Consider the following 20871-nt stretch of genomic DNA (forward strand, 5'->3'; position numbering starts at 1 on the left):
CAGTGTTACACGTGTATTTGACAAAACGAAATTCAAAAAGTAAGAGAATTTAAAAAATAAAACGGTACTTAAAAGCTGACTTTAGATATTTGCAGTTTATTTTTGAAACCTCTTAAGTGTTTTTCTTTTGGCGGAAATAAGCTCATTAGCTACACCTGCTGAACATTATCCGGCAATAGCGCTGAATGCATGTTAAACATTTATTTAAAACGGACAAATCATCATAGTTTCTTTGCGGATTTGGGTGCGGAAAAGAAAGAAGTGAATTGACAGTGAAAAACATGGCTTCTAACTCATCAGTGGATGATAACAGTATTAGCGGTGACATGATTGCAGTGCAGTTCACTCTCTTTATCATTCTTCTACAGGCAGCAGTTGTTGGCAATGGTTTGTTGTTTTTCTTGTTTATTCGTAACAGAACGCTTCGAACGGTTCATCACGCTCTGATCGCCAATCTTTCAATGGTCGATCTCCTTAACAGTGTCATCAACATTCCTCTGTCCATTTGCTATGTGGTTCTCGACACTGGTAGTTTTCGCGGTAAAAAAATTGCCTGGACTGTGTCGTTTCTGCATTCATGTTTCGCGCTGCTTTCGCTCTCCGCCATTGCTTTACAAATGATTGACAGATATTTGGCCATATGCTGGCCTGTCTTCTATAAAGCGAAAAAATCGCTGACGAAAGTAATTGCTGCCATTTTTGTCAAGTGGTTGGTCGTCTTTGCAATCGTCTTGGCTGCCTATATTCCACTGTACGGCCTTGATATCGGACATGTTTCAGTTTTAGAGTACAGAGAGCTTTACGCAAGGGAAAGCGGACAGAAGATACCCAAGTACATTGTTCCTATTTTCGTTTTTATGATCTTGTTGTTCGGGGGTTTGTCGTTAAAAAAACTCAAAAACCGAGCGGTTCTAGCCGAAGACGCAGTTGGCCAGAACAGACAGAACTCGCCAAATACGAGGGCACGCAAAAAAGCCGTGTATACAATCTTGATATTGCTGTCGATATCTATGGCTGCTTATTTACCTGCAGTCATTAACGGTAGGGTGAGGTTAGGACTTAGAAACCAAGCAAAACGATGGCTTGTGTTTGTGATTATCTTTATGCTTTCGGTTTCCAGTACGGTAAATCCTTATATCGCCCTTATCAGAGTTAAATGTTTTGCAGACAAACTTAAAGTGCTTATAAATAGTGTTAAAGTTTTTTGTTGTAATATGGACCCAGAATTACGTGCTGAGAACATTACTGAAACTGCTCCAACTCAAACTGTTGTAGAAATCGAGGGCCGTAGTTATCGGGAAAATGTATGTGAACTTATTCAGATTCGCTGCAATGAGGCTGCAGTTATATCGCACTCGCTTTCTCGTTCAGTCATTTCAACAACAAATTGAAGTCATAAAAGAACCCGGCGGAACTTTAACAAAAATCGCGTATAAATATACTGTCGTATTTTGAGTCCTTAGAGTTTATGCTGTATCTAATAGTACATGTAAATATATGTAAATAATATGAAAATAAATTTCTTTTATGATCCGAAGTGATGGACTAAAGTCTGTTGCAGGTGTTTTTCAGTTTTTTATTGGGAGAGATAAAGCTTGTCACTTGTTCTTGCAAATCGCATGCATCAGTTTTTAGATTCAAATCTTGACGGAAGCTATAAACTCGTTGTTTTATGTGTATTTCTTACACCCTTTTTAAAGAATACCTATATTCTAGCTGGACTAAGGCTGTTTAATACTTTTTTTAAACCATTTCGTTCAACCCGAAAATTTTCCTATTGAGTTTTCCACTTTTCAAACTAAAGCAAAGTGGTATTTGTCTCACTTGAAATCCAGTCAAATTCCTGAAACCCATTCAATTTCCACGTCACAGATCAGGTGCAGTCGGTTCCGGATTTGCCACCTGAAAAAACTTTGTGTAATACGGTTCATGTGCTGATTGTCATTTTCACGACAAATGGTGGATAATTTCTTTACCATTGCCTCCATTCTGAGCACGTTCTCTTCTTTTGGGCTCATAATCAATGTTCTAATCAGTGAAAAAAGCTTATATAAAGGCCGGATAAAAACAAAAGAGTCTGTTGAGCTTACGGCGGTTATGTACAGGTAAAGGGAATAAAAGGCCAGGCACCCCATGTTTTGTCTTCAAACCAAGCACCTCCTAATGCGTTTTAAAAATAAGATGTGTGTCGTTTTAAATTTGAGAGGTCGTACCGCAAATGGTTGAACTGACACAACAATATTTTGTTTATACTCTAACTCGCGGCTAAATGTTTCACAATAACCAGCGGCGCGTGGGTAGATTTTCACTCAGGCGGAAGAAGGTTAACACCGCCTAATTTTTCGCCTCTTGTTTTTACGCTTCCGAAAACAACCACGGGCGTGAAACACCAGGCAAAGCTCCACTAGCGTATATGCTCACTGGACATTTGTTTTATATAACATAGAAAGAAATAAGACCGTCTCTATAATTTGCGTTCCCGTCCTATATGAAAACCTTCCACTTTTAATTAATTATAAAGAAAAATAAGTTTAGTGCCACTGAAGGAAGGAATTATCAATCTAAATGGATGTTGTCGTCAAGTGACTCAAGAACAATAACTCATGCACGTACAATCATAACCTTCTTGTAGTAGCTATTGCCGAGATTTAGTCCCACCCTTGCTTTTTTGTTAATTTTTTTATTTAATTCAAGGGCATGTAAAATAATATTGCGAAGGAAATGTAAATTGTGTCTTACTCAAAGACGCGAAATTAAAGTGATTCAAAATACAAAATTTTCGCAAAATCGCGAAATTTAAGTGTCGCGAAATATGCGCACCTCAAAATCGCGAAATTAACGTGTCGCGAAAATTTCTTGTAATAAGGTATGTAATTCTGACTCTCGCAACTTGCGACAGCCTCTCGCCTCTGACTGATAGCGTTACAATAATAATAATAATAATAAGTAATAATAATAATAATAATAATAACAACTTTATTTTACCACGGTAAAAAGTTTAAAGCTAAAAGCTTGTGGGCCACTACCACTACCTTGTAACCGTTCCTTAGTCCATGCTTGTTTTCCGCTTTTACAATGATATGGCGCATATCTGGCGGTGTTAAATCGTTGTAGACCTTATATACTAATTTCGCTAAACTGAGCTTGTACAATTTTGGCAAATTTTCATATTTCGAGCAACTTTTTCCCCTTCGAGCAACTCTTTTCCTTTCGAGCAACTTGTTGCATTTTGAGCCATTTCCAGACTGAAGATTTTTGAGGAACAACTGAAGACGTTTCAACTTTAATCTCGTTCTGCATTAAAACATTACAAAACTCGTCTGCAAACATGAAGTCATCGATACCTTCATGATATTTCTCAGTTAAAGAAATCCTTGTTATTTAACAAATTAATTTTTCCCTTAATGTGTTATTTAAATTCTTCTTTTGCTGTAAAATAGCATAAAACTTCTTAGCCTCTTCGGGGGGGGGGGTAATCTTATTGTCAAAGAAAAATTAGCATATATTTAGAGAAAAGTAGGAAAACGTGAAATTTAGTAATTCAAAAATTATCTCGAACAGACCCATCAAACCGTCGATTCATCTGAGGAACTCTGAGTTTTTAGGGCTATTCAAGTCCCGTATAAAAGATTTTTTAGTACTCCACCCCACAGGGGCAAGAGATACAGGGTGATTGATTGCGTGACTAAATAATCATGCAAATCCGAGGTGTTTACGTGTAATTTAAGTCCGCCATGTTTGCATTTAGTGACTTTCTTAGCTTTCTATTTTCCTTTCGAGGCGTCTTGTTGCTAATTGTTCTTGTACTAACATTGTACATTACCTGTAATTTCTTGTGTGATGTTCGTGTGTCGGATCTGGAGAAGAAAGCCGTGCTTATCACGGGATGTGACAGTGGTTTCGGTTACGAGCTGGCGAAGAAGTTAGATGCTCAGGGTTTGCGAGTGTTTGCCGCTTGTCTCACATCTGAAGGAGAAGCGAAGCTGAAAAATGAATGTTCCCAAGAACTGAGGACGTTAAAAATGGATGTTACCGAGTCCAGTGATGTGCAGAAGGCTTTGGAACTTGTAAAGTCAAACCTTCCTTCCCAAGGTATTGCTGTGAATCGATTTCTTTAGCATTTTAAGCTGATGTCCGGTTCAAAATTGCATAAATGTTATTTTCGTTAAACAAAAATACCTGAAATGAACGTTGAATAGTCTTGAAAATTGAAACTGAAGGTGAATAGGTGGAGGGTGAATAATGGGCTGTTACATTTAAAATCCGCACCCCCGACCCCCCCCCCCCCACCCCCCTTTGTGGACATGTCTTTCATTCTTACCCCTAAAGAAATCAGTTGAATTCCACTGAAAATGACTTAACCCCTAATAAAATCCTTTGAAAATGTGCTAAGCCGTCTAGAAAAGAATTCACTTAAAAATGTGTGTTTGAGCCATAATAATTACACAAGATATCTGGGTTTAACTTCAAGACAATTCCGTAACTTTTTACCCACCCCCAAAAGATATCCTGTATTTCTTATCTTACCCCTTGGGAATTTACGATTTTTTACCCTTGCCTTTAAAGAATTTCACTGTTCCTCAACAGAGGGGGTGCACATATTAAATGAAATTGCCCAGTGAAGCGGGTGGGTCAATAGATAAATTACAGGGTAGTCATGACACTCTGCCTCCGAATGCAGACTTGATTTTTGCATGTTGCATTAAACTTACAATTTGGGAAAATACCTCTGAGTTTGCATTGCCAGGGCCTTCCAAATACTAGCCTTAAAGACAATAGCAGCTGCTCAATTGAGCACAAAATATAGGTAAACTGTTATGGTTGGCCAGCTGGAAAACATGAGCTGGACTTTGGACTGGACTATAAACTATTTTTATTCAATTGTTAAACAAAGTTAATATTTAACTAATAATTTAATAGCAAACTTTTTTATTCCAAAATGTCACAAAATCTCCAATTTCTTGCAAAATCCTGAAAGGTTCCATGCTTTGAAAAAAGACAAAACAATCAACAATGCCCTGTAATTTTTAGGTAAAGCCATGACGTTCGACTACTATTGTGTGAATGCTGTGATACAATTTTGAGATCAACACGTTGTAATGCTGTTATCATGTTACATCATGCACGTGTGCGCTATCTAGGGAATGTAAGGAACGTAGTCCCATTCAATTACACTCTAAGACAGAAGCTTTTGGTAATTTATATGTTCACTGCAATCAGCTTTACACTGAAAGAGAATGTATTGCCGTTTATTTTACTTCAAAGTCTTTTTCATAATAGTGTTTAATAGACATTGTTTAGCTTATACGTCTTGATACGAAAAACTGAAACGCTAAAGTAAAATTAAGTTTAGCTGCATTTCGCAAAAAAAGTGCGTGTTTCACAACTGACACTCCGCAGCCATTTCTGCTACGAGCAAAGCAATCTGACACTATCTACCCTATTTCCTATCACGAAAACGTGCTGATCTAATTCCTGCTGAGTTTGTGTGAACAAACTGAGCCGTCATATTTTCGAAGCGTGAAGATCTTTCAGGTTTTTGTAAGACTGTTGGAGATATTGTGACATTTAAAAAAGTTTTAAGTCCTAAATTAAAGTCTAAAGTCCCGTAAGCGGTATCACGCAACTAACAATATTATCACGTTAAAGTCCAGATAGAGTGTCCAGTCCATGTTTTCCAGCTGGCTGTTATGGTCAGCTGGGGTCAGCAGTTTATTGACTCAAGAAACAACAGATTTATAAACAACACAAACAATAAACAATACCCCACTAGTCCAGTCGTGGCTGCATACTCATGGAGCAAATTGAGTATGGAGTAATCAGGATGCGGTGATTACTGCCATCAAATTTACACTGGAAAGAATTCAGGGCTTGTCACACAATTTTTCCTCATTGGGTAGGATAAGTGAAGAGAATGTCACTGTGATAGAGAAACAAATGTGTGTTTATCAAAACTTTTATTTGTGTATACCATGTGAAAACTGATTAAATGAAATATCCTTATTTATTACACAACTTACATAGATGAGAGTGCCAAAACCTAAAAAATTTAAGCCAATCAGAATGTCTAATTCCTGGACTTGCCTTATTTTACTGGACCAGGCAAAGTTTCTACAACCTCAGACAAAAATGTTTGGAATTTTTGCACTTTTGTTTTTCCCCTCCCCTCCCCTCCCCTCCCCTCCCCTGAGCAATGTTGAGCTAATCGCGACCTCACACACACACACAATTGTAAAGTGAGGAGCAGGTGGATCTTATAGCAGTACAGCTAGTCCCCAATGGGGATTTAACAACTTTCTCTTCTCTTTTTGTCTAGGGTTGCAGATCTTTCTAATTCAACATGTAATAACCTCCTTATTAACCAGCTTCGTCCATCATACTGTAACCCTCGGGCTGGGTTAATGAGTTGTTAAAAAATTAAACCATAGGCTTATTCATGATTATTTCAGGTCTGTGGGCACTAGTAAATAATGCAGGAGTTGGATTCCCAGGACTGATTGAATGGGAAACTGTGGAAGGAATGAAGAGAACTGTTGACATTAACCTCTGGGGGATGGTATCAGTCACCAAAGCATTCCTGCCATTACTTAAAAGACCCAAGGGACGTGTTGTCAATGTCGCAAGTTCCTGGGGGCGAGTCGCCGTCCCAGGTGCTTCAGCCTATTCCATCGCCAAATTTGGGGTACAAGCATTTTCAGATTGCCTGCGTAATGAAATGCGACATTTTGGAGTTACTGTTCACATTATCGAGCCAGGGATGTTTAAAACAAAGATCCTGGATCCTGGAAAGAATATCAGGTACCTAGAAGCATTGTGGGAAAATCTAGATGCTGACACCAAAGAATGTTATGGAAAAGAGTTTTATGAGAAAGGTATGAAGACGTACAGTATTATTTTATAAAAATTATAGGGAATGATGATAAATCAATCTTTCTTACATTACATGCACACAGAGGCTCATGGCGGAGGAATATGTCACAGCCCTCAGGATGGGGGGAGGGGGGGTGTTACTCCCTGTTTGACTATACAAGAAGGCTACGTATTTGAAAATGCGGTATGCGGACTTGTCGGCGCCATTTTGTCAAAGCACTTTGGTTCGAATGCGGAACATTTAAAAAGTAAAAACACTCGTTTATCTTTGGAAATGGGCATATGTTTACACTCAGGTGCTATTTTATCTATCCTTGCTTATACTAACACTTCATAATGAACGAAACTCTCCGAAATAGAAAGAAAAGCTGCCTGAAACGTTTGACCGCGGTGAAGCAGTATCCCGACTGTAGGTATGTGGAAGGGGTACCAGTTTCTATTGAAGGTACGTATTCCAAAAGCTACCCTTTCTGTCAAACATGGTATGTGACAGGGTAAGGTTTGGACCGTGGGGTGGAGCCTCCCTGTGTAAAACATTCTTGAGAACTCCCACCTCTTTCACCTCTTATCTTAAGAAATGAAAAATGTTTTCTGTTTTCCGGGATCTTTTTCGAGGTTAAGAATATTTAAAAATCGACGTTTCGATCAGTTTCACTGATCTTCTTCAGGCTGTTGTTAAAAATGACAAACAATCCGCCATATTGTTATTTTTAACAACAGCCTGAAGAAGATCAGTGAAACTGATCGAAAAGTCGATTTTTAAATATTCTTAACCTCGAAAAAGATCCCGGAAAACAGTAAACATTTTTAATATTATCCTTGCTTTAACCATTCCAGCAAAAGAATCTACTGCTACCGAATTTCAATTGTTGAAGTCCCCGCATATTTACAAGGTGGTTGATGCTATGGTTCACGCAGTAACATCCACCCGACCCAAGCTGCGATATGGAGTGGGACGGGACCATATCATCTGGAGGATACTCTCATTTCTACCATCTGAAATACAAGATTTGATGTTTTTCTCTTTTCCAAAACCAAAAGGAATTTCTGATCGATAACATCATTTTTCCCTTGTTGAACGGAAAAAGGGAACTAAGCTAAGTGCGCGTTCGTTTGGGAATATTCTGGAATAATAATGTATTCCGGAATGGAAATCTTTCTATTCCGGAATAGGAAGAGCAGCCAAACGAACGCTAACTCGCATTATTTTAATTATTTTTATTCCGGATAGATCTCAAACGAACGCGCCCTTACTGAGTAAATTCCTTAATAATCCGTATAGTGCGACTGAACGTCATATATAAATCAACGTTTTGATTCTCTGCTCTTGGCATTACCCACAGACTCTTGCTGAGTGTATTTGGATTGTTTTACTTTTATATATCTCATTACTATTAGGCATGAATAGATTGTGCTAGTAAATTCAGTGAAAGTTGCTTAACAATCTACCCAATAGTTGCTCTAAAGTTGCTCAAATATCAAAACGTTGCCACCAAAATTTAGAAAAGTTGTTTGCTCTCTAGAGTCGTTTTGTTTTAGATTAACACTCAAAACGTGTTTGTTTGTTTTATTAAATATTCTTACAATCAAAGAGGCCAAAAAGTCATTGTTATATGAGAAATATAAATACTTTGTTGTAATCAATATACTCTTTAAACTCAACATAACATCAATAATAGATAAAAAAAAATAATAAAAATAAACAATAAAAAAAAGATAAAGATCCTTCGAAATGAAACGACCTTTTAGGGTTTGGATCGGTTTTATATCAATTTGTTGCTCAAAAGTTGCCAAGGAAGGCAAAAGTTGCCCTAGGTTGCTGGTACTACAAAAGGTTGCTCAAAACGCTAAAAGTTGCTCAAACATTGCCGAGCACAATCTATTTATGCCTAATTACTATCCAGTGGATAGCGAAGTTGTTTTTTCAACAAGAGATCTCCAGGTCTTATTTTTCTAGCAGGCGCGTACCTGCCTTTAAGCAAATAAGCACGGGCTTACAAGTCGTTCGGACGGTATAATAATTTTTTTAAGTTGTATTAGAACGATTCACGACTTAGGGTAGACTTGTTGAAAGGCGTATTTACAAGAGCATTACTGGATCACAACTCGCTCTCGAGACCCAAAACCGAACTGGGTTCAGTTTTATTACGTTCTCGTTACTTCTTTGACCACAGCGGCATTTTGTTTAATATTAATATTTCTTGTTCAATATGGAATCCTGGCATTTGCCAAATTTAAGCATCCAGATTGCACCAGATTGCATCTCAGAGTACTTTGCCATTATTCTAAATTATGCCACGCCAGGGCTTACAAACAAAAAAAGGCTAGGAACGCCCCTGTCTAGTCTTAGTTTTCAGGGGCTTTAATAGCCGGTTTTTCCAGTCTTAGTTTTCCAGATCTTAGTTTTCTAGGTCTTTATATCTGAGGTCTTAGATTTCGAGGTTTTAGTTCAGTTTTCTCAAGGCTTAGTTTTCAGGTTTTAGTTTTCTCGGTCTTAGATAATGAGATTTTAGTTTTCAAGGTCATTGTTTTCCAGGTCTTAGTTTTCGAGGTCTTCAGTAGTTTTCCGGGGTCTTAGTGTTTGGGATCTTAGCCCTTAATATGCTGAAATTATTCCCAAAAACGCGTTTTTTTTAACCGTTAATCGATTTTCTTGGCTCTGCGGTCCAAATTTTCTCTAAATTTGCTAAAATGCACTTTCTGACAATGCAGGAAGATTTTGATGTAATTACCATGTAAAAATGTACAATATTTTACTTTGGCGCGTGCGCATAAGCCAAAATTTGGACTTTTTTTTTTTTGCTGAACCGTTCCGATTTTCCTTCTACTGGCCTGAAAAGTTTTGACCTGAATCAATGGAAAACCCTGGAAAGGAGATCATGATCAAGTACGGGTATTTTGGCCTGTTTTAGCACCAATTTTACACCAAAAACTGATCACGTTTTTTTCGATTAGCTCTGTCGGAATGCAGTCAATATTGAAGATGGACAGTCCTATGGAAAGATCTATTCAAGCTCTATCAGATGCAAATCACAAAAATCTGCTGACGTGTAAAGTGGTGACGTCATAAGTGGCAGAATGGCTATTCCTCCAAATCCCGGAAAAATCCGGGCTTAGCATGTTAAGGGTTAGTATTCAGGATCTTAGTATTCGAGATCTTAGTTTTCCAGGACTTAGCATTCGAGGCCTCACGGATTTCAAGGTCTTAGTTTTCGGGGTCTTAGTTTTACGAGATCCTAGTTTTCGAGATCTTAGTTTTCGAAGTCTTAGTTTTCCAGGTCTAAAGCGGCCTTCACACGACAAACTAAAGTTGGCAAACTCATGTTGGCAAACTCAAGTTGGTGTGTGTGAATGACACAACAACAGTTGGCAAACAAGTTGGCAAACTGTTAATCTCGTTAATGAGAATAGAGACAAGTTCTATTTGTCGCAAACAGTTGGCCAACTTGTTTGCTGCTGTAATAACATGCGTCGTTCACACACATCAACTTGAGTTTGCCAACACGAGTTGGCCATTAGTTTGTCGTGTGAAGGCTGCTTCGATGTCTTAGTTTTCGAGGTCTTCGAGGTCTAAGTTTTTGGGATCTTAATGTCCGGTGTGTTAGTTGTCGAGATCCTAGTTTTCTAGATCTTATTTTTCCAGGTCTTAATTTTCCAGGTCTTATTTTTCCAGATCTTATAATTAGTTTTTGAGGTCTTAGTTTTCCAGGTCTTAGTTTTCGGGGTCTTAGTGTTCGAAATGCTAGTTTTGAGGTCTTAGTTTTTGGGTCTTCTAACGTCTTGCTATTCCTCTCTTAGATTTCGATTTTTTGTGAGTAACCCTAAAAAGGAAAACATTGAAAATGAAAAAAAATTGGGCTCGACATAAGTTGTTTGAAACTGGCATTCCTCTAGCCTGCAGGTAACTTTTTCAGTAGCCCCCGATTTTGCCATAATTTTCCTTGGGTATCGTCGTATTGAGAGTGAAACCTTCCCACATTAGCCTCGCATTCATGTTCAGAAGACCCTCGTCCCAGAGTCGTCGGGGACTATGAATATTCAACAACACACAAAGATATCTCGCACCATCCTCTTTTGTTTTATTATTTAACTGAAAATTACACCCATATTTAAGCCTAAGACGACTTCTGACAGCAAAACGTCTCTCATTAGTGAAACAACCCAAGCTTTTCTCCTTTAGTTAATGAGGAAATGGCGCAGTTTCATTCAGTACTGACAGTGACTGAACTCAAATCAAAAACGCGCCAAAATAGGTATGACGGTTATACATGTAAATCTTAATGGATGAAACCGGATATGTATGCAAAGATAACGAGATGACGTCACCAGCCTTAAGGTAAAACACCCCGCCTGTGTACAAAGTGCCTTTATCTGCTTGTGTTATTGGTGGTTGAATGATGGTTATGACTTTGCTGTTCACACGAATCATGGTTCTTCCATTGTTATTGAAGTAAATTTGTGCGTAGATGTAATACCGTCCAGAGATGGGCACAGTCAGTTTGCCGTCGTGGTATTTCATGCCGCCTGCAAGGTGACTGGACGGGGCACTGACGGACCAGTCTTTTATCTCTGGGAGGAAATTGAATACAATGAATAAGTGATAACTACAACAACATCCACTGCCTCATTAGGAAAACATTTTACTAGCAGATTGCAAATCATAGCCTTTTGCTGTTGTTTGTTACCTTTTTTGAGAAAAGCTGTAAACATTTTAGTATCAATTTAAATAAAGGTACTCTCTAAGAAAACGGCAGTTGGGTATTTTATTTAGCACAGTTTAGATGAGTGGTAGTTTAGGCTTTCAAGTTACTTAATGTAAATTTAGAAGAAAGGAAAGGCTTAGAGTTACAAGAGACCTTTACATGCGAGTTACATTCTCTTAGCTTTATTATAAATACATTGAATAAATACATTTATTACATCCATTTTGAAATCACTGTGATCCTTGCAATCTGATTGGCTCTCAGCAGTGCGATTTATTCACGCTCGTTTGATTTTGAAATCACGCGTATGATTTCAGACCAAATTGCACTCCACTCAGTTCAATTACCTTTATAAATACATTGATAAATACATTGAATACATTATACCTGTGTTTGCTTGGTAAGTCACAACCTTTTTATCAGCACCCTCAAGATGAGCAGATGGTTTGTTTAAATCCTGTTTTAGTATAAAATGTAGTATAAAAGAAATGTAGTATAAAGGAGAAAGAAAATAATAATAGTAATAATAATAATCTTTAAAATACAATCAATCTCTAAAAACACAAATAATGATAATAATAATAATAATAATAATAATAACAATTTATAATAATAATAATAATAAAAATAAGACAAATCTTTTAACAGGATAAACCCATCAGTACTATAAGTACTGTTATCGAAGGGGCCCTGTAAAAAATTAAAAAAGTAAAAAGTAAAAGAATCACAAACTAAAATGTTTTTTGATCTTTTATCTAAATAATCTGTCTTTTTTATCTTAATACTCTGTCTTCGATTAAGTCTTGTCATTATTTACCTGAATCAGTCATCTAGTTTTTCTTGTGAGGGAACCTAACCTTACAAGCCCCGTGGTTTTTTATTAAGTTCCCTCGCCATTTTGTTTTCTATTTTTAATAATCTTATATTACAGGGCTGTCACTAAGGGCCGGGGGCCGGGGATTTCCCCCGGCTACAACGACTTTGAGCCCCGGCTACTTTGATAAAAATCCAAAACATTGGAAAGTGAAAAATATATCAAATGACAAAATTGTGAATTAAAAAGCAAACCAATAATTTATTAGTACAAATTATTATTCACCTTTTAAGAGAGCAATTTACCATTCATGCGAGACTGTGATTGAAAACGCGTAAATGTTGAACAATGCAATCTTCCTTTGAGAGTGCATGATTTTACGACGTGTTCAATCGGATTCTCTTGTTGTCGGAGTTTCTGGTTCCGCGTGAAAATGTCATCGAAAAAACGGAAGGCAAAAGTGATTTAAATAAACAAAGATAACTGGATTCCTTCTTATCTTCTGGCTCTGCTTCAAGGTAAGATTATGTTTAACTGAAGAAAAACAGTTTGGGCTTCAGCATTTCCCTTTCAAATCGATCATGGGAATAATGCGTGAACAAATTTGCACATGACGTGGACTTGCCATAGTTGAACTATGAACACTTTCCACACACAAAAAAAGTCGGCGATCAGTTAACTGCAAACTTGCAACATTTATGCATGTGTCCTCTTCTTGCCCGTTAACAGCTACGCCTACACGTCAATAAACACTGATAAGTCGCACAGGGCTTGTCTGTCCCAGTTATTACTTTGTCCGACAAAAATTTGGCTTGTCCACATATTCTACATAAGTGCAGAAAGTTTTGTTGTGCGAATTTCACAAAGCAGCGGTTTTCGTTCAAAAAAAGCAAGCAAAACAAAACCATTTTGAAGTTCCCAACACGTTCCCGACGCCATGTTTTTTTGCTCTTGGTCACGAGTTACTTTCACTCATTCCCAGTCTTCCTCAACTTCTCTTTTCTGTCACGCCATTAGTCACAAGTCAGGCCGTTTCAAATCCCAAAATAAACGATAACTTTCAAAAACATGTCAGAGTCTTGTCCAATGCCGTAGAGAAAGAGAAAGTAGTAGGTTACAGTGGTGTAAAAATTGCATAAAAACCAATTCATATTGGGAACAATTTGTTGTTTCCTAAACCCTACTCCTCCCCCCCCCCCCCCCCCATCAACAGCCAACACTAGAAAACTCTTGTCCCCCGGCTACATTTTTCATTTCCCCACCTACTTGAAAAATTAGTGACAGCCCTGTATTATATTGTAGTTTTGTATATTCATTATTATCTTGTATATTGATTTGTATTATTTATACATTTTTCATAATTCTATTTTTTGTTTGTGTGGCAAAAATAAAAAAATAAAAAAAAATAAAAATAATCAATATCATCGTAAATTTGGTAGATCGAAATTGGTCATGATTTCTTAAACCTTACTCTTGTCCAAAGAATCAACCCCACAAGCAAGGAACTGTGTTTTTAGTTATTTACCTGTAATATGCATTCGCAAGATGTACCTGAATCTCCTTTTTCGCCTTTCTCACCCTAAAAATATCATATTTAAAGTCAATATGACTTTGTTTAATAGCTTATCATAACTGTTTTTAACGATGGACTTTTTCGGTTACCTTTACACCCTCTTTTCCGTGCACACTGATGTTGATGGGGTTACATGGAGTCGCACAAACATTCTGTAAAATACAAAATAAAATAATCAAAAGACAAGTCTGTAAAAAGTTTTGAGTTTAGTAATAACTAGTAGTAAACAGTTACCTTATTCTTACTAATTTTCCCGCGTTCTTAATTTCGCGACAATTCGGGAGTCGAATTTCGCGACTACCTTATTGTTACTTATTTCGCGGGAACTTAATTTCGCGAAAATGGAACGGGCATATTTCGCGGCACTTAATTTTCGCGATTTGGCCAAAAATCCCTAATTAGCATAAAAAATACAATAGAAAACGTTTGAAATAAATTTTCGCGGGCCTTTAATTTCGCGATTTTTTAAAGATCGCGAAAATCGCGAAAATTAAGTCCCGCGAAAAAAAGTAACAATAAGGTATTAATTTTCGCGATTGCATGCATGAAAACTTGTAGCAAAGGTGTATCAAATTTCTCGATTTTGTCAGTGGTTTCTGTAGCAGATGACTAAGGAACTACTGAAAATACAAGGAGGCTGCTAATGGAAACTTTGGTGACTGTACTAAAGAGGTTTTGGCCGATTTACAAGCATAAGAGTGGTAGTCGAAAACAAGACGGAAAGATATTTTCAAGGATAGATAGTTGCAGTTTCTAAAAATTTTCAAAAAAAATTTAACCTTTGCCTGTTGCCAAATAGCCATGCTACACTAAATAAATCTTAACTGGTTTCTTGAGCATTTTTTTCGAATAATGGTATAAATTTTCGCGTGTTTAAATTTTGCGCAATGTTTTTTTTTTTTGCGCGTATTAAATTTCGCGATTATTTGGAAATCGCGAAAATTAGTAAGGATAAGGCAAGTGCCTCTGCAAAAATTGTAACTCAAGCAGTCACTCTGTCCGCGTCTGAATTTACTTCCAAAACTATTGCGCGTAAGCAAACACTGAGAAACAACCTCAAAATAAAGGCCGTAAAAAACGAGGACACATTGCTGCGGACACATTGTGATGTTTCTTGGGTGAGAAAACGAGCAGAACACAGAACAAATGTTTTGTTTATATGCTGCGTAAACCGGGAAACATTTACAGAAACAGTTTTGGTGTCTCGGAGACAAAGTTGTGCGAAATATTTTCCTCGCTTTGTAAATAAATAAATCTTTTTGAGAATTTAAAGAGTCAAGGGCAGAGAAAATAAGTAACAGCTTAGCGATGTCGGACAAATTCATGCGCTTAGATTTTTTTAACCTTTGCCTGTTTTTCGAACGGTGCTGTCTTTTCCAATTATAAAAAATTCGCAACGTATTTTACGCATTTAAGGATTAGAGTCAATTGACTGCCACAACTCTCTAACTCTTAGTAAAAAGGGTCTGATTGAAATCAAATCGTCAACTTACTTGGTCAGGTCCTGTTGAATTTCCCAAGGAAAATTTGGCATAAGCCAAGAGAGCAAATATCAAAACGAATTTCATCTCGACAGCAGATACGACTTCGCTCAAAAATAAGCAGGATAGGACTAAAACGCAAATGAAACGACTGCTCAATTTATTGTTTACATTAAAAGCGAGTAAAAACAAGAACTACCTTTTCTTAAAATGCAAAATATCGAAGCTTTTGTTTGTAGCCGTGACGCACACGAGCGGCCATAATTATTATATTAACTGCAATACAATACAATACAATCTTTATTTAACGTGGTCAGCAACACTTAGCTAAAAAGCTAGTTTTCAGGTGCGCCACGAAATAAAAATACAAAAATAGAAAAATAAAAACTTCTTGGAAGTGTATAATTAAGATTAACTACGAATTAAAGGTTTATTTTAAACTAAAGCTAAGGTTTATTTTTCCGTTGTCTGTCGTCCTGGCATATAGCAAGATACAAAATAACGCCAGTCTGTAATTTAATTTCTGTATTATTGTTACAGGCGATAGGTCGTGTTATTTTTATCAGTTAATTATTGCTATGTTTTTAGTCAGATGAATATATTCAAGTCTTGAAATTAGTCATGCTTCGCGAGGTCAGGGGCCGGTCATTAATTAGAGGGTGGGGAGGGCTGGTGCAAAGAGGGGGAGGGTCAATATTTTTTTATGCAGGGAAAATGGGGCGCTTAAATTTATGCATGCATATAAAGTAGATTTATAAGATTGAGTGGGTAAGAGGGTCAGCGAAAAATGCGCTTCATTAAAGGGGAGGGTCAGGAGGATTTGAACATAGCCTCCTTCAATTTTCATCAGCCCTCCCCCATCTAAGTAATGACCGGTCCCTTATTAGAAGTCTTAGAAGGTTATGGCATAAACTTAAGACAGGATAATCATTACAGACATAATAATCTTATGCCCGAAGGCAACATACAGACAAAAGAGACCGCTCTATGTTTGACATATTGCTTTTAATTTTATTTGACAACATTGCGAATGCTAAATCGCTTTTAGTGTATCTAAATGACAACAAGTGAAAATGCCACGTGTCTGATATGCGTAACAGAACATTCCACGGTTTTGCTTTCAGCTTTAGAATTAACGAGCATCTATCGACGCTACTGAAACGAGCGCTTTTAAATCGGTAAAACTGCAAAGTTTGAGAGTCATATAGCGAAAATATGATTCTATACAAAGTCGGAAAATTTTACATACGTTTGTATGCTGGGGGGAGGGAAGGGGGGGCACAAAAATCTTTTTCTAGCTTTAAATCGTCAGGAAAATTACATGTGCTGGTGATCTGAAAATGAAGTTTAATTTTACACAAATAATATTGTAAGTCACAATCGCAGGCTATATTGTTTTGGGTGTGCTTTCGTGACTCGAACTAGGCCGTTAAATAACGTGCGTGCACTCGAGTTTATTTTCCGTTGAATGGGAGTCCCTTGTTAATTAGTTTTTAATTGAAACTAATTGTGCCTTTCCAGATGTGTTTTCAGCTGGTTTGGCGTTGATAGTTATGTCGAACGCCCCGGCAAACGAGATCGAAATGGCTAATATATATTAACGCGCGTGCAATCAGGTTTATTTGTCTCTTGTGGAAATAGAGTCGATAGCAAATAAGTTTTTTAATTGAAACTAATCGTGCGTCTCCAATTGTGTTTTCAGCTGGTTTGGCTATGATAGTTACGTCAAAACCCCACGAGCAAAATCGAGAGGGCTACTTTAACACAGAGTTCCTATGAGTTTCACACTAACACTACTGCTTAAGCACTACCACCTTACCTCATTTAACATAAGGCTGGCAAGATCTACTCACTTAAATACTCACCAGAAAAAAATGGAGAATTTAACCGTGTTCGCGACCCGGGCAACATAATGCTCTGTCAGGTACGTTAAATAATAATTCAGTTATATTTACAGAGGGTGTGTTAAAACGACAAGTGCTTTAGTTTAACCCTCGCTGTTGTTGTTCACAGAGACATGGAAGCTTTTGCGATGAAGTTCGTTTTGTTTCCTGCTCTCTTAGCTTCCACTTACAGCTTTGAAATTGGCAAACAGGTGAGATTCATAACTTGATTTTGTCGCCGTCTACGAATATGGGGGAGCAGGGATGGTGCAGTGGTGAGAGCGCTCGCCTCCCACCAATGTACCCCGGGTTGGATTCCGGCCTGGTTCTGTATGTGGGTTGAGTTTGTTGTAGGTTTTTCCCTTGCTCCGAGGGTTTTTCTCCGGGCTCTCCGGTTTTCCTCCCTTCCGAAAAACCAACATTTCTAAATTCCAATTCGGCCTGGATAAAGGACCCGCATGAAAACCAGCTAGAGCTGATGAGGCTTCCTCTCTCGCTAATTATAGCAATTTATGTGTTGCAGTTTTTCGGGATGTCTGGAATAAACCTTGGTTCGTTCTAAAATCCTTGTCGTAGTTGTGTATGGCTGTTAGGTATTCACTAACGTGATATCAGTCCTTAGAACAATGTCACGTGTAAGAAAATCGTTCTTGTATAAGTATTACCGAGTTTTCGTTGGTTTGACTTATTTCAATTTATCTTACGTTCTATACGCGGTTTGTAAAAAATGAACAAAATTCAATGAGGGAAGTTTAAAAATTTTCAATTTTTCTGTCCACGCGGCAACGAATCCTCATGAATCCTGCCATGTTGCGGATGTTAGGCGGGTTCAATTATGATCGCTAAATTATAAGATTTACTTTACGGAACGTCAAAAACACTAGTTAAATCAATTTAAACAATAGATCCGCATAAACAATATTAGGCAGGAAAAATTGTATTTCAGGGATTAATTTGCAAAGACATTGCAGCCATAATAAGAAAGGAAGCCCGATTTTACAGATTTTATGTGGGTTTTTGGACATTTTTATCTCTCCCAACGAATTCGGTGACCCCCAATTATTTACATCTCTGATATGAGTAACTCATAATCTCGCAGTGGTGGAAGTTCTAGAAAAAAATGAATGTGGAAAGATTTTCTTGCGAACGTCCTTTCTCAAACTCATTAATAATTCATCAAATATAATAAAACAAAGAAAATCATAACCGTGAAGGAGGTTTGGATGGTAAAAAGGTAAAGTCTATGTCCGAACCAAGAGGCCCATGCAGCCGGAGCTTATTCCGGTTTCTGTAGCATTAAGCGACTAGGAGTATTGCTACTCTCCCCTGGAAGGGATACTAGTCCATTGCAGGGTTACCCCCAGCAGTAAATTCGCCGGTACCCATTTAAACACCTGGGTGGAGAGAGGCACTGTGAGAGTAAATATTTTCAACTCTCTTCTCGGTGTTTGGATATCCCGATAAAACACTGTCTCTCGTGTTTTATATATTACTAAATGATTCCGAATTAAGTGAAAATATTTCTCCACAGACTTATATTTTTGCATGTTATTTACATTTCACAGAATGATGGCGCATCTTCTTGCAATCCTGTCACAATCAATGTTCAGGGTAATATCGACATGAAGGTATAACAAAATGTCATTTTTCAAAATGCTACTTTAGGCTGCTTTTCACTAGTGACGGAGTCGAAGTCGTAATTGGAATCAGACGAAAATGCAAACATTCGGATTCTTCCGACTTCGATTCCGAGCTTCCGAGCTTATCATAAAGACTGGGCTTACACTCCGATCACGACTAAAGACTATTTTTTACTAGCTACAGAGTTGTAGTCGGAAAAATCAGAACATTTTCGTTTTCTTTTGTTTCTGCTTACAATGACACCGCGCTTATAGTGAAAACAAAATTGACAGAGTCGCAACTGCCTCGTCCCCAGACGTCCTCCTCCTTGGGCGTGCACGGTTCGCTTGACGTTGTGGGCCTGATGCGGACGTCAACCCCCGCGCTGCCTGTTTTCCCGCCATACCGCCTTAACTGTCCGGCCGATCGGCGCCTGGGGACGAGGCAGGAGGATGGCAAGTCGCAAGCAGAAGCGAAAAAAAAATCACAATGCTAGTTCTCAGGCCCTAAGAGCGCTTCCTTTCTGCTTGCGACTAGTAATCTATTCCCAGTGGGCGCTCGCTCAACAAAAGGCCCGAGGACTCGAGAGTTGAGTTACGGGACATGCGAGTCCGCAGGCGCGGAGGCGTAGGACTAGACCAAGATGAGTGCAAAATGAGGGAGGGGGAGGGAGGGAAAAACAATCGTACAAAATGAGGGTAGGGTAGGGAGGGTAAAACAATACAGGCGGGGCGTAGACCAACCATAGACCAACCGTAGACTAACCCCCCGCCCCTGCCCCCATTACCGGAAGAGGGGTTCGACTCCACAGGAATCCAAAATTCTTCCGCGCTTGCTGCTAAACTGGACAGATTCATCTGCACACGTGTTTATTATATACAGAAAGCCACTCCCAAGGGAGATAACCAAACACACGCCTGAATTAATAATCTCGCTAGTCATTGGCCAGAGTAGAGGCCTGTGTTGCGCGAGCGAGCACTGAGAATAGTAATCTATTCCCAGTGGGCGCTCGCTCAACAAAAGGCCCGAGGACTCGAGAGTTGAGTTACGGGACATGCGAGTCCTTGGCTCGGAGGCGTAAGATAGCCTTGGATGAAATGAAAGGTATCCACCAGCCTCCCCCCACATAAACCCGCAACTAAACTCCCGAATCCCAAAACTAAAAATTCCAAAACAAGCACGATCCTAAGAAAACGTTATAAGAAAGCCGGCGAAAAGCCAGCAAGAATGTTACATTTACGGAAAGTGTTTCCCAGATGTTCTGCTGAAGAACCGCTTCCACTGTCAATAGTACTACGAGCCAAGGCATCTGAAGAGGTGGATACAGTCATAACTTTTTCAACTTGAGTATAGTAGTCGACCAAGGCAGTAGATTTCCATCCAATGTGTTTTGCTACCTCCTCTCTAGACACACCGAGAAGTCTAAGGAGGATTGAGTTCCCGGCTCTAAAACCGTGAACTGATTCGCCATCGTTAATTCCAAGAGATGAAAGGTATTTAATGAGCCTTGCTTGCGCGGTAGAAGCGAGGAGGGGTGCATTGAGAATACCACCTTTTTTGGATGTGGGACGGAAAAGAAAACCAGAAGAAAGGTCGACGCACATTGATTTGCAAAGGTTGACGAAGAACTGCAAATTCCGCACGGGGCAAATAGCAGGATTAGCAGTTTGTTTAACCGCAAATGCTCTTGAATGTTTCCCTCTTAATGTTTTGCCGACGCGTTGGTGAAACAGGAGGCTAGTACCGTCAGGGTGTCTTAACACGTCCACTGTTTTAATTCTGCCAAGGTCGGATGCCCTGTCGCCAGAGAAAAAATCGAGCGAGAAAAACGCTAGATCTCGAGCGTAAATATAACGTTCTGAAGGGGAAATGCCGTTGCTTAACAGAAGGTTCCTCAAGTGGTACACAATTTTCCTGTATTTGTCAA

General features: G+C 38.5%; 4 protein-coding genes across 4 annotated transcripts in view; 3 read left to right on the forward strand and 1 right to left on the reverse strand.

Annotated features, from left to right (window-relative positions):
• The first annotated feature begins 281 nt into the window (after window positions 1-281).
• LOC144636890 (trace amine-associated receptor 1-like) lies at window positions 282-1391 on the forward strand. The gene has a single exon (XM_078496093.1). The coding sequence runs from the start codon at window positions 282-284 to the stop codon at window positions 1389-1391; it is 1110 nt and encodes a 369-aa protein (XP_078352219.1).
• A 2224-nt stretch (window positions 1392-3615) lies between these two features.
• On the forward strand, window positions 3616-8461 carry LOC144636834 (short-chain dehydrogenase/reductase family 9C member 7-like). Its single transcript, XM_078496043.1, has 3 exons — window positions 3616-4092; window positions 6450-6872; window positions 7708-8461. The coding sequence occupies exons 1-3, from the start codon at window positions 3735-3737 to the stop codon at window positions 7926-7928; spliced, it is 1002 nt and encodes a 333-aa protein (XP_078352169.1). The 5' UTR covers window positions 3616-3734; the 3' UTR covers window positions 7929-8461.
• Window positions 8462-10934: 2473 nt separating this feature from the next.
• Window positions 10935-15582, reverse strand: LOC144636851 (tumor necrosis factor-like). Its single transcript, XM_078496062.1, has 5 exons — window positions 15454-15582; window positions 14050-14112; window positions 13913-13966; window positions 11961-12030; window positions 10935-11439 (listed from the first exon to the last, which is right to left on the reverse strand). Exons 1-5 carry the CDS (start codon window positions 15526-15528, stop codon window positions 11099-11101), a joined length of 603 nt encoding a protein of 200 aa, XP_078352188.1. The 5' UTR covers window positions 15529-15582; the 3' UTR covers window positions 10935-11098.
• Window positions 15583-17392: 1810 nt separating this feature from the next.
• The window catches only part of LOC144636854 (uncharacterized), a 148505-nt gene continuing 145026 nt past the window's right edge, over window positions 17393-20871 (forward strand). Inside the window, exons 1-2 of the mRNA XM_078496066.1 lie at window positions 17393-17536; window positions 18890-18952. Of these exons, the coding sequence (XP_078352192.1) occupies window positions 17459-17536; window positions 18890-18952 (141 nt within the window). The 5' untranslated portion in view covers window positions 17393-17458. The remainder of the gene's footprint in view (window positions 17537-18889; window positions 18953-20871) is intronic.

This window comes from Oculina patagonica, chromosome 13, assembly GCF_052425735.1.
Source record: "Oculina patagonica isolate OP01 chromosome 13, crgOcupat, whole genome shotgun sequence".
Lineage (NCBI taxonomy): Eukaryota > Metazoa > Cnidaria > Anthozoa > Scleractinia > Oculinidae > Oculina > Oculina patagonica.